The sequence below is a fragment of the Cicer arietinum genome, chromosome 8 (genome assembly GCF_000331145.2).
Source record: "Cicer arietinum cultivar CDC Frontier isolate Library 1 chromosome 8, Cicar.CDCFrontier_v2.0, whole genome shotgun sequence".
In the NCBI taxonomy this organism is placed as follows: Eukaryota; Viridiplantae; Streptophyta; class Magnoliopsida; order Fabales; family Fabaceae; genus Cicer; species Cicer arietinum.
In genome coordinates this window covers 28,429,164-28,440,879 of record NC_021167.2, presented here as the reverse complement: position 1 = coordinate 28,440,879, position 11,716 = coordinate 28,429,164, and the positions used below count along the sequence as shown (strand labels likewise).

General features: G+C 26.1%; 2 protein-coding genes across 3 annotated transcripts; one reads left to right on the top strand and one right to left on the bottom strand.

Moving 5' to 3' along the window:
- Window positions 1-1,309: 1,309 nt before the first annotated feature.
- LOC101505306 (transcription factor MYBS3-like) lies at window positions 1,310-3,387 on the bottom strand. The gene is made up of 3 exons (XM_004513041.4): window positions 2,947-3,387; window positions 2,499-2,695; window positions 1,310-1,866 (listed from the first exon to the last, which is right to left on the bottom strand). Exons 1-3 carry the CDS (start codon window positions 3,239-3,241, stop codon window positions 1,459-1,461), a joined length of 900 nt encoding a protein of 299 aa, XP_004513098.1. The 5' UTR covers window positions 3,242-3,387; the 3' UTR covers window positions 1,310-1,458.
- Window positions 3,388-9,248: 5,861 nt separating this feature from the next.
- On the top strand, window positions 9,249-11,576 carry LOC101504993 (uncharacterized). Of its 2 annotated transcripts, XM_004513040.4 has the most exons (4): window positions 9,249-9,406; window positions 9,573-9,685; window positions 10,486-10,566; window positions 11,287-11,576. In XM_004513040.4, exons 1-3 carry the CDS (start codon window positions 9,331-9,333, stop codon window positions 10,564-10,566), a joined length of 270 nt encoding a protein of 89 aa, XP_004513097.1. In that variant the 5' UTR covers window positions 9,249-9,330; the 3' UTR covers window positions 11,287-11,576. The 2 variants fall into 2 exon arrangements, with proteins under 2 accessions (XP_004513097.1, XP_073220316.1); XM_073364215.1 differs by lacking the exon at window positions 10,486-10,566.
- Window positions 11,577-11,716: the final 140 nt, after the last annotated feature.

Genomic DNA, 11,716 nt, shown 5'->3' with positions numbered 1-11,716 from the left:
TATATTAATATACAGTAGAAATATTTTTTTAGAATGAATGTAAATTTATAAATGTATGTAGAAACTCTCTTTCAAAATAAATGTATTTGGTCATATTATATTTTAAGCCTAGCTAGACGGCAAAATATTCCAACCCTAGTGATGGTGGAGTAAAATTTTCTCAACACAATCCAACTTTTCTTTAAACAGAGGAAAAAAAATATGATTATGGTATCAAAAGTTAGTAAGTGAACGAAAATTGATCCAATCACGTGGTTTTTTTGCCATAAGCTGTCTCTATTATGTTGAGTTATTGACACAGCAAAGCACTACAATACAAGCAACCAAAAGAGTTTGTTCCAGTTGTAAACTTGTGTTAAATTATATAAACAAGTTCTTAGTACACTAAGTACATATTCTAAAACATAATACTATATTGGGTAGGTAGGTACCGATGTTGATTACTTATTACTTAATTAATTACAAGCTAGATGTAAAAATGTTTGTTTGTTTCAAAAGCAATTCCACTCATTACTACACAATATTTTATTTCCAATGAATCAATTTTGTAAAATTTAGAGAAAACCACTATTTTAGAATTTAAAAATATAAGCTTATCATAATTTGAGACGTTAAATTTCTAAAATATTAAATTGTTTCTTTAAATTATCTAACGTAAACAAAAATCCTAAATTTTATTGTATATGTTAGGACTGTTATATTTAATTTCATATACAATTTATTATATTGTATTGAATAATATATTTTATTTTATTCAAAAAAAATTTATAATATCTATTTAATTAAACGTATTTAAACTTTAGTGTCAATATTTGTGATATATGTTTTTAAATTTGAATTTGAGAAGAATGTGTTGTTAAGGAATTTTATATAATTATGATGTTGATTTAATTTTAATTTTTAAAAAAGAAACTGAATTGTGCAAAAGTATTTGACCAAAATTAAGAATCATGAATCTTAATTCTAAAGTAGACTAGTTTAACAAGTGTAAGTTACAAGTGACCAAAAATTCCAACATCACTTTAGAAATATAAATTAACTATTTGAATGTTGAGAATTTTTAATTTATTTTATTAATATAACAACGATTAAATTATTGTCTTAACTATAAGAACCGAAATAACCATTAATTATTTTTGTGAAAAATATTATCGATCATTATTAAAATTTTGAATAATTTTTAAAGATTAATATATAGTAAACCAGCTACCGAAATCAATTAACTGCTCTACATGGAGGTATACATCATAAAGGGATTGTGATTAATTAATTATTGCATAGATTAGTAGCTAAATGACTACCATTAACATCATGAAAAATGGCTTTCTTTGATAAGATCAGATCATATGATCTTTTACATATAAGTTGATATATATATATATATAGTTGACAATAAATTAAACAAAAAGATACACCCCCTCTAACAAATAATATATATAAAGTTTTCCTAATTAATAATTAAGTCACACTAATTGGCCCAATAAGAAATGAACTAGATGATGTTTTATCTTGTTCCATATTCTTAGCCTTAGGGACTGCAAGAGATAGCTCAAGATCAGGTGTTGCTGCATTTGAAGAATTTGGCATCACAAGTTTCATATTTAATGACTTTGTTAGAGGATGTAACCAAACAGGCACATTTTCATGTTCTGCTTCTTCAACTTGACACACAGAGGAATTAATATTACTATCACCAATGTTTTGTTCAAATGATGTTACTAGAAGTGACAACGTGGCATCTTTTTCAGCTTCACATTTTGATTTTACATGTTCATAATCATCATGTCTACAACAAATAGATTCTCCTGACTTGCTTTTTGAGATGTTCATTGGATCAACTCTTCTGTTTCTGTTGCTGCTACCAACCTAAACACATTCCAAAGTAACATTCAATTTAATACATAATGCAAATACTCAAATTGTTCTTTTAGAAAGAAAATAAGTTCATATTTGATGTGTTAATTTAGTGGTAAGAGATTAGTTTTATAGTCTTACTCTACCAAATTCAAATTCTTTCGTGAATTGTTATAAAATGGTTATTAATATCACTTTGACTTATAAGAATTTCCTCTCTTACCCAATTTACAAAAGATAAAACTAGCTTTAAAGAATGAAAAATATGTCTAAAATATTAAATATTGGTTAAAAATTAACATAATCTCTAATATTAATTAAATAATTAAACAAGTGATTAACGAAGTTTAATTAAAGACAAACTCATGCGGAAGAATTTGAATTCAAATTTTGATCGGAACAATTATTAGTTAAATTTTATTTATCTTTTAATCGAATGCTGAATTACTAAAGCAATATTCTCTTAAAAATTGAAAGTTAAAAAAGTTGTCCTTTAACACGAAAATATTCTTATGAATTAACTTTAAAAAAAAAAACTAATTTGACCAAAACAAAAAGTATACATATAATTGAATTTAAGATTATGAGATGATTAATTAAGAAAAGAGTAGTTATTGATGATAAAGTATAGTATATATATTTACCATGTCAAAGAGACTTGAACGTCTCTTCTTCTTATTGATGGTTGAAAGTCGAATAAAGTACTTTTGAGCATGACTTGCAACTTGAGTTGGTGTTCTTGTAGTCACATAGTTTCTTGAGATACCTCTCCAATCTCCTTTTCCTAACTTCTCAAGTCCAACAAGGAATTTTCTGTGCTCTTCTTCTGTCCATGGAACTCCTAATTAATTCAATAAATATGTTAGATATATATTATATTATTAAAAGTTGTAATTATTATAAATAAGCTAGCTAGAATTGATTGTGAACAAACAAAGTAAATACTACTATTTAATTAACTATCTAGAACCAAAGCTTTTCAAACTAAAATTAATAACTTCATATGACTAATTAATCCATCATAGCAATTAAACATAAGCAATAATTGTAAAATTAATTTATATGCACATTTACAACATATATTTGATATACCTTTCTTTCTTTCTTGTGCTCTAACTATGAGACCATCTGATAAATACCCAATAGAAGTTCTATCATCAATGGATAATCTTGAGGAAGAAAAAGAGGAAGAAGGAGAAGATGAAGAAGTTGGAAATAAAGAATCCATACTAAAACTTTTTTTCATGGAAACACAAGAAGAAGATAAATCTAATTGAACACCAAAGAGTCTAACTCCAACAAAACTACTATTACCACCCCCTCTTAAGGAATTACATGTCCTTGAATTATGGCCTATGTTTCCACAATGTGAGCATTTTCTGCCCATTTTTGTTTTCACACTTCTAAAAACCAACACCAAAGTGGTTTTATTTTTTGTCTCTATGATGGAGAAATTGAAATTACAAATCCAACACAAAAGAACAGATGTGTCTTGTGATATATATGATGATTGATTGGGTTTGTGAAAATTGGACGCACACCAACACTATTTAATTGGTTGGACATAGTTTATTCAATGTGGATACTTTTATTTGCTAATTCCTTTTTTTCTTTTTTTAAATTATAAGCAAAAAAATACTAGATCACAAGGATATATTGATACCTTATCTTATTTGTAAGTACTTGTGTATGGACTATACTAATACACACACCACATTAAAATCACCTGATCTTTCCCTTTCTTTGTTTTCTCAATAAAAACATAGTTCGCTAAAACAAATATTTTCCAATAAGAGATTTTGTATTTTATGGAAGGACATAAATATCAGAAAATTCTAACATGGATTATGGTTTATTATGGATTGATTTTAAAAAATATTTAAAACTTCAACAATCACAAACATCGTCTCTAATAAGTAGATATTGATGGTATTTTTATTTTTACGATTATGATATTGATTTAAATTATATCGATTTAATTAAATAAAGGAAAAAATAATATGTAACGTGTTAAATTGATATAAATTATATCATTATTTTATTTATAAGAATTAAGATGCTCATGAGCTATTATTTCTTGAAGAATATTATCAATCGTCGTAAAAAATTTAGATTAAATATATTTTTAGTCCTTTTAAATATATCAACTTTCATTTTTAATCCCTCTAAAAAAATTTCGAGCTTTTGTTCTTCTAAATTTTTTGTTACCAAGTTTAGTATCTTTTTTTTACAAAAGTTTGTTTCATATGTTTTAATTGACTTTTTTGATGACATGTCATTGGTAAGACTTTAAAATATCGTTAATTTGATAATTTAACTATCTAATATTTGATTTAACAATTTAATAAAGATTAAAAAAAATCACTAATGATATTTTAAAATCTTATCAATAGTATTTCATATAAAAAAGTCACTTGAAACATGTGACATGAATTTTTGTAACAAAACAAAAATTAAAATTAACAATAAAAAATTTTAAATGACTAAAGTTCAAAAATATTTTTTAAAGAGACTAAAAATAAAAATTAATATATTTGAAAAGATTAAAAATATATTAAACCTCAAAAATTTTAATATATTATATTCTTATATAATCATTAAAATAAGTTTTATTATGTTCCTATATAGTCATTAAAGTAAGTTTTATTCATAAATAATACTTAATCAATGTACATGTATGTAATTTCTTTGTATGGATGAACATATTTAAAATGCCTCGAGGAATTAATCCTTGACTAGTGACAAATTAGAGGAATTAATCGTTGATTTAATATATATATATATATATATATATATATATATATATATATATATATTCTCTATTTTTAGTTGAAATCAAACGGTCAAATACTAAGAAGAAATTGTACATGCTATATAGTATAAGAATTTAATTCATCTATGTCTTTAATATACATAGTTTTTATAATATTAATTAATTACAGTTATTAAATTATTAAAAATATTTAATTTTCTCTATATAATACATGTAGCTATTAATTGGTATTTTTTTCTTCCAAATGTATATGACAGTACTTATGTGTCATACATCACGGAATTTATTATGTAAAAGACAAACAAGGTCATAATTAATTTCCCTCCCTTCCAATAATATTTGGGAGGTGGTTCAATCATCTATGTGTATGTGTGACTTTAGAAAAAATAGAAATATCATAGAAAATAGAAAATAGAAAATAGTACTTTGAAAATCGTGTCCATCGACCACACCGTTGGTTGCCATGGAAATTACTGAAACTACATTTGTAATTTCATATAGTATATCTCTATGTTATTATTATTAAAATATATTAAAAAAATTAACTTATTATAACTAATATATATGAATGATTTTATAAGTAAATATGTTAAAAATTAATTATTTAATGTTTATGATTAACTAATAATATAAATATTTTTATTTTTATGATATATAAATTAAACTAAAATAAATAAATAAAACGTGATAATCAAATTTTGACATTCTTTAACCCATCTTAGATTTGAATGTTTGAAATTCAGAGATTCGTTCTTAAAAATTCTATATTGAGAAACTATAAATTCCTTTTGAGATATTCTGTTCAAAGTTAGAATCAAAAGTAATCTTGCTTTCTGGAAGGCTAGATTAAACCCTTTTGTGGGGTACTTCTCTTTATTCAAACATTTTATAGAATACCACTTCCTCATTTGGTTCACATCTAATTATAATCAATAATTCATTTGAAATAGTAATCATCCATTGTTAGATTAGACCATTAATTGAATTATTCATTTTTTTATAAGTTCAATTATCCATTCATTCAATTGATACTCATTCTATTTTAATTTAAATGTTTTATTTCTTATTTTTATTTATCTCAAATTAGTTATCGTTTAATTTTTTAATTAACTGCAATTAATAAAAATATTTGAGTAAATTAAATTTATTTTATTATTAAAATCATCAAAAACTAATTATTTTTTAAAAAAATTACATCACTTAAATAAAACAATTAAAATTAATAAATTATCTATTAATTAATTCAATTAGATTAGACAAATAATTGAATTATCCACCAATATAGTGATGATCATTTTGATTAAGTACCTTTAAGGGAGGGAAAAGGGGCCGAATGGTAGTTAGAATTGGACATATCACATCATGATTTTAAAAGCACCATACAACATGGCTTTGAAAAAGGTGAGTTCCCACATAATTAAAAATCTTAAATTCATTAGTAAAAGGGACAAGGATATTCCTCTTCTATACACACTTTGAACAGTTACATATCCATCTTACCAATGTCACATATAGTTTTTGTCCTACCTAGCTACCTAGTGATATTTAAATTATTACTTAATCTTGTTATTAATATATTTGAACCAACTTCTTAAACAACTATGATAATTATTAAATTTAAAAATATAAAAAAAAAATCTCTCTTAATGTTGTTATAACTATTAAATTTCACATTACACGACCATTAAATTGGGTCACCTAACTTGGTACTCATTTGGCATTATCATGGAAGGAATCTTGTAGTGAGGGAAATCTATATACTACTATCACGTTTGTTTCACTTTTATTTTAGTTTTATTCATTAGTCCTTTCAATATATCTTAAGAGTATTATCAAGTTATATACATACACATATTACATATATAAAATACAATTATTAGTGCTATCAAACAACTTTCCACTTCAAGTATATCTTTAGTTTTCTCGTCGCTATAATAATTGTTCTTTCTTCTAAACTTTCGAGATTTAGTATCTTAAAAATACAAATACTCATAGTTTTCAGAGATTTTAAGTAAATCCATATAAACCCTCAATTCCAACTAAATATTCACATTTATAAGAGATAACTTACTATTCAATAGTAAATAAAAAATAAATAAAAACAATTATCATCCAATAGAATTTGATGTAACGGAATAGACTAATTAATTTTTCATAACATGACATATCTAATAAGATTTGATGTAATAGAATTAACTAACTAATTTTTCAACGTGATAGACTATAATTTAAATATAATTATTTCTAATAAGAAAAATATATAAAAAAATAAATTAGAAATTAGAGATTAATTGAGTTAGATTTTTTATTTATTTATTAAAGAGTGTTTTTTAAAAAATTAAGGTATTCCATTTAGAGGTCCACCTCTTCCATCATTCATTTTTTTTATGAATTTTTAAAAAAATATTTTTTTTTTTTTTATCGAATTTAATTGACGATTTTTCCAAAGTACCAAGAGGTTTTTACACTCCACTTGCTATGTATAAAATTGAATTAATCAAATTAAATTTAAGCACAGTACTAATTAGCTTATGTTTGCACATACATCATAGTAGCAAACCAAATTTAGCTATATATACCTAGTCATAAGCCATATCAGACAGGGAAAAAGAAGCACTGCTTTCAAACATAGGATATAAATAAAATAAAATAATATAAAAATGTAAAGAACGGGTTATGTTAGTTCACAAGTCCCAATCAATCAATTATTATATATAATTATTAAGATTAATCTTTCATATATATATACTCTTTTATCATGATCAATCATATTATTATATCCAAAAATAATTATAGGGACAATGTGCCCACTGATGCTGAAAAGATAGATTACATCATAAAATTATCAAGTAGATGAATGAAATTAATGTTACTAAATATGTCCAATGTACAAGCACTTTAATGTTGCTCATAAATAAATAATTCCACTCCAATAAGTTTGTAACATTTGCATCCTATTATCCAAAGGTGCTACTTGGTGGATGCCAAGGATCATGATAGCTCTGCTTTAATTTGTGTTTGTTAAAAATTGAAAATAATCACACAATTTTTTAATCCTTGATGACCTTTTAATTTTGCTAAGAGCTATTTTCTTAAGTTATCACTTTCCTTAAGTCAATATTAGCAACAGAAATTAAGCAATAATCATTGTGTAGATGAGGAAATTGGGAGTTGTATAATTAGGTATATATAAAATTTCCTTAACATGTTCCAATCATTTCAATAGTTTATATTACTGTATTCACCTATTATCAGGATCCATTCTTGATTCACATCCACTCATATTATTATCAATTATTGATACCAATGAATATTTTATATGTACAGGAAGATTCATATCTATTTGTTGATTTCTTTTTCTTGCATTATAATATACCATTTACTTTTGACAATGAAGTGTGATACAAGCACAATTAAAAATAATTATACTATTAATAAATAAATAAAATTGATTATGATAGAGATTTAGTACACTTGGAAAATATGATCTAATTATGATACAAGTGATTTCTTGCAAATTATGTAACCACTTTAAAGTTGGTGCATTCAAGAACTTGTGGGTAGACAATATTTCTTATATAATGTTGGTGCATTCAAGAACTTGTTCTAGAGCATAATTTCTTATTTAGGACAAAAAATAGCATAATTTCTTATTAAGATTTTTTACATACAAATAAAGCCACAACTATTGGACTCCACCTTATGGCACATTGTACGGACACTTGATCTAGAAAAACAAAACGAAAATGGAACCAACTTAGCTTATGGAAGAGTTATTGAGTTCAATTTTATATGTCAATTAACTATTATGAGTTTCATAATTAAATATTGATTAAATAATTTTTTTATTAAAAAATATATTCGTTAATTTAAATTTATATTAATTATATCGATAAAAAAACAATACAATTGAAAACCGTTAGCATAAAAAATGTTGAATTTATGAACAAGTTCACAACACTCATATTATATATAGCATGAAACAGAAAAATATCTATAAATATGACAAAAAAGAAATGTTTGAAATATTCATGTCTTTAGAGCTATTACGTTGATGACGCTTAATTCAGTGATTAAATATGCATCTAATCGAAGTTGATCTATAAATTTAAATTAAACGTATATTGAAACAAGAAAGAGAAATAAAAACGACACACCTACACAATAAATAAAATAACACTACATTAAGACGACGGAAAAAGAAAAAAAAACACACCAAAAAAATACATATTTGCAGAGTCACTTATTTAAATAAAAGAAAAATTATTCTAAATCACTTATAATATTGATTTGGTGGTTGAGGTAGGGGAGTTAGACACTAAAATAATAAGGAGATCCCAGTTTAACGTCCACCCTCTACAAAATACTGAAAGAATTAATATTACTAATTTACTAACATTTTACCTATAAAAAAATAATATTAATTACTATTATTTGTTTTTGAAAAAAATAAAATAAAACTGGGAAACCAAAGTTGTTTCATACTGAAAGCCAAATTTTGTAAAAAGACCCATAAACAAACCCAAAAGATAGCCCAACTCTAGTTATTGTCCTCTCTTACAAAAAATAAAAATAAAAAGTCCGGAAACCGAAGTTGCTGCATTGGCCCATAAACAGGCCCAAACGGTAGCCCAGTCTAAATGAAGAACGGAGTAGCGACAGGGATGAGTAGAACGAAGAGGTCGTAGTAAGAAGCATCATCTATGGCGGAAGAACAAAAAGAAGAAGAGAAGCTTCCTCAACCTTCCGATCCTCCTTTACCATTTGATCCCAGTCGAAGTAACTCTCCTTCTTTCTTTTCCATTTTCTATTTTCTATTTCCTCGCACATTCAAATTTACTGAGATTAGGGCTTCGAATTTCAGTGTTTAGATTTCGCTGATTAATACATTGCAATTATGAGTTTATTAGTGCTTAATAAATCATATATTTGTTTAATTAATTAGTGGTTGGTATAATAAAAAGAAAGGCGTTGATCAAAGACTTAGCTGCTGCATACCATGCTGAATGCCTTCAATATTGTCAAGACCTTTTGGAACTTCAAACTAAATGGGAAGAGGTTATATAATTCTAAATCCACTCTTTTATCTGCCATTATTTTACTATTCATTGATTTTATAAACTAATAAATTATTAGCATTTTAATGGTGTAAGAATTAAGAAAGAGGGTAATTTTTTTATGTACAATTACATTACCTTTCATATGTTGTGAAGTGTGATGGAAAGACCTAAAGAAGTGTGTCAAACTTTGATCATTGGGGCTGAACAGACTTAGATGATATTTGTTTAGTATTAGTCTAAGAAATATAGCTTATTAGCAAAAAGAATTCACCTCACACAATGTGGAAGTTATTTAGATTCCGAATGATTTTAAACCCTTTCTTTTAGACTATTCTCCTTATATTTGTAATCAAACATATAGCTGTTTAGTATTAGTGTATGGATGATGAAAGTGGACCAAACATATAGTGGAATTTAATTTACAATCAGTGTTTTTTATGGCAGATTTTTTATGGTCCTCCCAAATTTTCTCCAAAAAACCTTCACAGTTACTTCTAGTTAACCAATGAACACAGATGAGTGTGCTGCTAATCAGCTACTCAGTACAATGTTTTTGCATGAATACCTCATGGGTTGTCTGTATTTTTTTTTCTTTTTTCAAGTGGTTCTTATTCAACTGTGAAAGCTTATTTGGATTACTTCATAAAGAAAATGTTTCTTTTTGTCATTCCCATTTTTCTGTTATCAGCTTGTATAATTGTCTTTAAAGCACTTTAATATGTATAAGTATGAAGCCATAATTGGTTACAGTGCTTCAATTTAGTTGCTTATACTTTATATATGTCTCAATTGTTTCAGCCATTTATTGACTTAAAACCTCCAGAGGAATCAAAAAAGGAGCCAGTGCGACCCTCTAAACGCGTGAAAAAGTTGCGCTAGGTATGATACATAATATAATTGTAATTTCTGTTAGGATATACAGATAGGGATAATTAGGAGTTTGTTGGTAGTTGTGTTCCTAGGTTGTTAGTAGTGTATTGGTGTACCTGCTTTGGTGTTTCTGTTATTAGTTAGTTATCTAGGACTTAATCCCTATCCTAATGTACCGGAAGTCTTTAAATAGAGGCTTCCACCTCTTTAGAAAGGAGCTTTTTATCACCTTTAGAAATTGAGTGGTGTAAACCATTGTAGGAGCGTATCCGCTCTTGTGTATCATTTTCTTGGGAGAGGTTCTCTCGTATTATTTCTTAACTTTTCTTTCTAAATATTAGTGTTCTTCCTCTAAATCAAGGAATCCAATTCTTGGGTTCCTAACAATTTCATATTTCAATTGGATTCCAATATGAGCTTGTTAATTGTCTATAGCTTACTGAACATCAGCTCAAGTACACACTCGTAAGATGTGGATTCAGGTAGATCATTGTGCCCTGATTTCTTCCCAAACATATACTAAAATGTTCTTTGTTTTCCATTTAAGATTTTTGTTGTCACTAGTCACTACATGTTACAATTTATAATTGCCTTAGTATTATCAATTAATTTTGAAAATGTCGAGGAAATTTATGATAAGTTCCTTCTTGATTTTTATTACATTTGAAAATATCATGTCATTATGTCTTGTTGAAAAGCAATGTCCGAATAAGTTTTTGCCTTTTTTAGGTTTCAGGATGGTTGCAGCTCGACTCGTATCATATGTCAACAATATGCACCATCAGAGGATACTTTTTAGTTGCCCTGGGTGCGTTCTATTCATCAGCCGGCAGTTACAAAGCATGTCTTGCTGCTTGTAAAAGCAAGAGACATAATATATCAACTTTAATGGTTGTGTTGTATAGAATAACATTTTCATTCCTGCATTCAGCTATTGTATATGATCCTTTGCAAATATGTTAGCTCCCATTTAAATTGTATTTCTCTGTTTCTAATTCAATGCAAGAAACATTTGACAACTCTCTCCAGAAATCTTTATGATGCAAGAGATCAACAACTGCTATGAAATCCTTTGAATTTCAGGCCAAATTACAAACTTAATTATAAATGAACGTTTAATTATAATGTTAATTTAACTTAATAGATCGAAATAAGGCAT

Bases quoted from the DNA above. Each gene is read 5' to 3' on its own strand.
- LOC101505306 (XM_004513041.4), bottom strand. From the start codon at position 3,241: ATGGGCAGAAAATGCTCACATTGTGGAAACATAGGCCATAATTCAAGG. The intron at 2,696-2,946 runs GTATATCAAATA...TGAATTAATTAG, and splicing joins AGCACAAGAAAGAAAGAAAG to GAGTTCCATGGACAGAAGAA. The intron at 1,867-2,498 runs GTAAATATATAT...GAATGTGTTTAG, and splicing joins GTTCAAGTCTCTTTGACATG to GTTGGTAGCAGCAACAGAAA.
- LOC101504993 (XM_073364215.1), top strand. From the start codon at position 9,331: ATGGCGGAAGAACAAAAAGAAGAAGAGAAGCTTCCTCAACCTTCCGAT. The intron at 9,407-9,572 runs GTAACTCTCCTT...TTAATTAATTAG, and splicing joins ACCATTTGATCCCAGTCGAA to TGGTTGGTATAATAAAAAGA. The intron at 9,686-11,286 runs GTTATATAATTC...TGCCTTTTTTAG, and splicing joins TTCAAACTAAATGGGAAGAG to GTTTCAGGATGGTTGCAGCT.